Genomic DNA, 4,465 nt, shown 5'->3' with positions numbered 1-4,465 from the left:
TATATTAAACTTAATACAAAGCACAATGCATATAAAGTTGAAATATATTTAGAACTATACAAAAATAAGTCTAAATATGATTGACACATGATGTTATTTAAGTTTAAAATAATTCAAAAATAATGGTACACAAGAATGAATTTAAAATTTATTTTGAGCAGAATTGAATTATATATTTTATAATAATAAAAATAAAATATTATCATTTTAATAATATATATTTTATAAATTTTAAAAGATACAGCAAAATTTAAACTGAAATCATAAAAATGTGAGACAAAAGTAATTTTTGTTGATTGTTTTTGGTGTGGCGGTGGGTGTTAAAGTATAAAATATTTTATTAGCAAAAAGAAGTTTAATATATTTAAAATACAAACCCACAGAAATTACAAAAAAAGGGGAATAGAATTACCACGTGTGGGGTTGATTTTAAAAGAGCCAAAATCCAAAACCCAAGTCAACTTGGGATTCCTAAACACCGCTTCCAAATCTAATCCCTCTTCACCTTTCAGGCCGCCCTTCTTTTCTCACTTTTACCCCTCGTTCAATTCTTATCTCCTATTTTAACCATACCAAATTCGGTGAACTATTCCTTTTTAGAGTTTTGTTGACATATAATAACCATTCAAGACTTATTTTGATACAAGTACAACACTTACACCATGACGTCAACTGAAAACCTAAAATACTGCATAATATTAATCAATTAATGTATTTATATCATTATCAAAATAATCCAACCAATTTTCTTTTAATTTTTACTTTAAAAAAAAAGGTTTGGATTTCTGTTTTACTACCCTCTAACTTTAGTAAAATTATTTATTTTCATTATTATGAAAAAAAAAAAAAAAAAGAAAGGAGTTTTTATCAACCATAAATACCAGTCCCAGTTTCGCAGACTATTTCCCTCTTTGTGAAGGAGTTTCGTTATACGAAGAATTCGAATCATAACCGATAACTGATGCTGTGTCGTTTTCATCTCTTATAAAACCACCCCTCTCTCTTTATTTCTAAACCAGCTTTAGCCCCTTCTCTTTGATTTCTTTTCTTGTTTTTGATCCCTGCTCTTTCACTGTTTTTCTCCTTCTCCTTCTTCTTCCTTTTTTTTTCCCTCTTTATAGCGGAAAGATGGGGTGCATTATAGAAGAAGATGATGGAGACAACGTCGTAATGGAGCCGCCACCTAATTTTTCTATGGTGGAAGAAGGCATTTACAGATCTAGTTGCCCTCGACCCTGCAATTTCTCCTTCTTAGAAACCCTAAATCTTCGATCCATCATGTAACTTCTTTTCCCCTTTTTTGCATTTATATATCGATTTTATTTTGTTGCATTGGTTTTTTTGGTTCTTCCTATTATTTTTTTTTACCTTAGTGGCATCCATTTTCTGAATAATTAAGATATTCTAAGAAAAAAAAATCTCGATTTTCTTTCTTAACTGTTTAGTTTCCTTGAAAACTAAGAAGGAAAAAAAAGGACAGGTTGAGAGGATTCAATTTTATATTTTTGACATGCATGATATATTCTGTGTTTTGAAGAATAGAAAAAAGAATTAATTTTTCAGAGTTGAGTACTGAATATGCCCTTTTCTAGTTGGAAAATTGACTCTCTTCTTTTTTTTCTTTTTCCTTTTTTTCCAATTTTGCAGATATTTGTGCCCGGAGCCCTATCCCGAGGAAAATTTGGAGTATATTCGATCTCATAATATCCGGCTTTTCCAGTTTGGGATTGAAGGGAAAACGGTAAAATTTCCCCTATGCTTCTATGGCACTTCACAGAGATTTTCATAATATGTTGATCACTTTTAGTATTTACTTGAATAAATTTAAGTCGTTTTTGTATTTGAAATACACAGATTTGTTATGAAGAATTTTGTAGAACTAATAAAAATTTTGATGAGACATTTTGGTCACTGTTGGTGAAAACGATTTAAGAGTCAGGCTATCCAACCAATAGAAATTTGGTCAAGAATATATTTCTTTAGTTCTTGGGCCTTATTAGCTGATGATATAAATATCAAAACCTGCTGGTCAACAGGAATCTTGGATATGGAATATGAATAAATCATAAATGATAGTTTTGATTCCCAAAACTGATTTGGGCTTCTTCTTTTTTTGGTTTTGCAGGAGCCTTCACTTGCTACTCTCAAGGATGCCATCAGGGGAGCTCTTAAGATCTTAATTGGTATGGAATTCATAAACTGTGGAAGTGACTATCTTTTTCCCTTAACAGTGTGTTTTACCTTTGCGGACTTCTAAGATAAAACTTATTTCTTCACAGATGTGAGAAATCATCCAGTTTTGATCCATTGTAAACGCGGAAAGGTACTAGTCCATTTCAGCTGTTTAACTTATAATTATTAGCTTTGCTGTTAGGCATGAGTTTTCCTTAAGGGTTTAGCTTGGCTGATAAGATATTACTATAATCCATCAATTTGCATGAATTGTATGATTTTCCGGTCCTGTGTTCTGTCAGTTTTTTTAGGAAAAGAGATACTCAATTGACTCAAAATTCACTGTTTTTCCAGTGACATCAAAGGGGTTGATTTCTTTTTCTCTTTAAGGAAAATCATGGTAGCTCTGACCCTTTTTCTTTTTCTTTTTCTCTTAATGCAGCATCGGACAGGTAGCCTTGTTGGTTGCTTGAGGAAGTTGCAGAATTGGTGCTTATCATCTGTATTTGAGGAGTACCAACATTTTGCCGGCATCAAATCCCGGGATGCTGACATGAAGTTTATTGAAACATTCGATGTGGTATGCCTGAGGCAGTGTCTTCACAGCATCATATATCAGTACCAAGGCTATGGTTCAAAAAAAAGGCGCTTACTTTACAGTGAAGACAATGTACAGAAGCCCCGAATAACTTCAATTTAAAGGATCCTACACACATTGATTTTACTTCCCAACTTGCAAGCAGCTCTTTCTTTGTTACAGATATAGATTTTATCCATATAGTTTCTTTCTTAAAAAATCAGTTTTTTTTTTTTAGTTGCTGTTTAGCTTATAGAACATTTTGTGTGAAGTATCTTTAACCTTAGTTTTCTTGCTTTGCTTTTGGCATTGGAAAATTAGTTTTTATAAATCATAGGAGGAGCATTTTCTCAAAGGACTAGTTTAGTTTTCATATAGGGTTCACTTACAGCAATTTTAGATTTGGAAAGGAGATTTCAATGAAGAAATTGGTCTGCTTTTCTCTCTCAGTTGATGAGTGTATTTCAGTAGAATACCATTATTTGTTAATTGATTCGTGGTTAATTAAGGAGGACAATAGTTCTGTCTTTAGAAAAAGGAAACTGAAACAAATAGCTTTTTAATCCAAATTTTATTCGGTTTGGTTCATTTGTTTTATTATTTATATATGTTTTTTAAAGTTTCTTATTAATCTAAAATAAAAATATTAATTATAAAAATTGGAAATGTTCAATTTAAAATTTGAATAATTGAATCATTATTTGAAGTTGAAACTGTCCATAAAATCCAAACTGAAAATCAACTTAAAAGTCCTTAAAAACAGAAATTCCTTTTACTCCGATAATATTTAGATTTTATATATGTGGAAATTTTGAATTTTAATTTTGAGATAAATCATAAATGACAGGAGGTATATGAACTTTTAAAGAAACAAAAAATACTTCTCAAAAACTGAATATTTTAAGTATAGAAGAATGATTGTATGAAATATGGGTATTACTTGTTTCTAATAGTTTAATCCTACATCAATATTTGTGTCGTCCAACCCCTCTCTCCTTTAAGCTTCATTTTCTCATAAATCATGAATGAATGGGTCAGTCATTGAGACGATAAATTTTACTCATTACTTTATTACATGTTAACGATTGTATATATTTGCACGTCAATAGAATAATCTTGAGACAAATGGCCATAAACTTACATCAACCATTTTCCAAGGTATCATGCCCATATCCGAAATGCAAATTTGAATGCTTATATGGGCTATAAAGGCTACAATCATGCAACGGATGACTCTACGGCCGATCAGATGCCCAACGTTACGTCCATATGCTTGATCAATCGGACCACGCAACATCCATGCATCAATCAGACCCCATGCAAGCAAGCCAAGATGGTGAAAATATCTAGCTTCCAAATGCGCAACAACCCCACGTCATTTCCAGGACAGAGTCCACAATGCCCAAGCACGACACCTTTTTCTTGTATGACATCGATGATGAAGCATTCGTAGATATACATCGTAGCATGCAGGAGTATGAAGTCTTTACAATGAAGCAACCACTCAACCGGACGACAACCGACCATGACGCATGGTGACTCCGGATAGACTCATGGGCATTACCAAGCGCCAATTACAAAGGAACGAGCCTCACCCTCCTAATTGACAACAAGGCGCAACAGGCTCTCACGGCCTCCGCGACAATCTTGACCCCAACAAACTCGATTTAGGGTTCCAACTATGGGAGTTGAATGACCAAGGCCCTTCAAACAAGC

At 32.8% G+C, this 4,465-nt stretch overlaps 1 protein-coding gene across 1 annotated transcript; it reads left to right on the top strand.

The window, feature by feature from the left end:
- The first annotated feature begins 828 nt into the window (after positions 1–828).
- On the top strand, positions 829–3,301 carry LOC108462962 (tyrosine-protein phosphatase DSP3-like). The gene is made up of 5 exons (XM_017762884.2): positions 829–1,280; positions 1,648–1,741; positions 2,126–2,183; positions 2,280–2,323; positions 2,615–3,301. The coding sequence occupies exons 1-5, from the start codon at positions 1,129–1,131 to the stop codon at positions 2,870–2,872; spliced, it is 606 nt and encodes a 201-aa protein (XP_017618373.1). The 5' UTR covers positions 829–1,128; the 3' UTR covers positions 2,873–3,301.
- Positions 3,302–4,465: the final 1,164 nt, after the last annotated feature.

Source organism: Gossypium arboreum, chromosome 13, assembly GCF_025698485.1.
Source record: "Gossypium arboreum isolate Shixiya-1 chromosome 13, ASM2569848v2, whole genome shotgun sequence".
Taxonomy (NCBI): Eukaryota; Viridiplantae; Streptophyta; class Magnoliopsida; order Malvales; family Malvaceae; genus Gossypium; species Gossypium arboreum.
The sequence above is the reverse complement of the archived record's forward strand: the minus strand, read 5'-3'. Positions and strand labels throughout refer to the sequence as shown.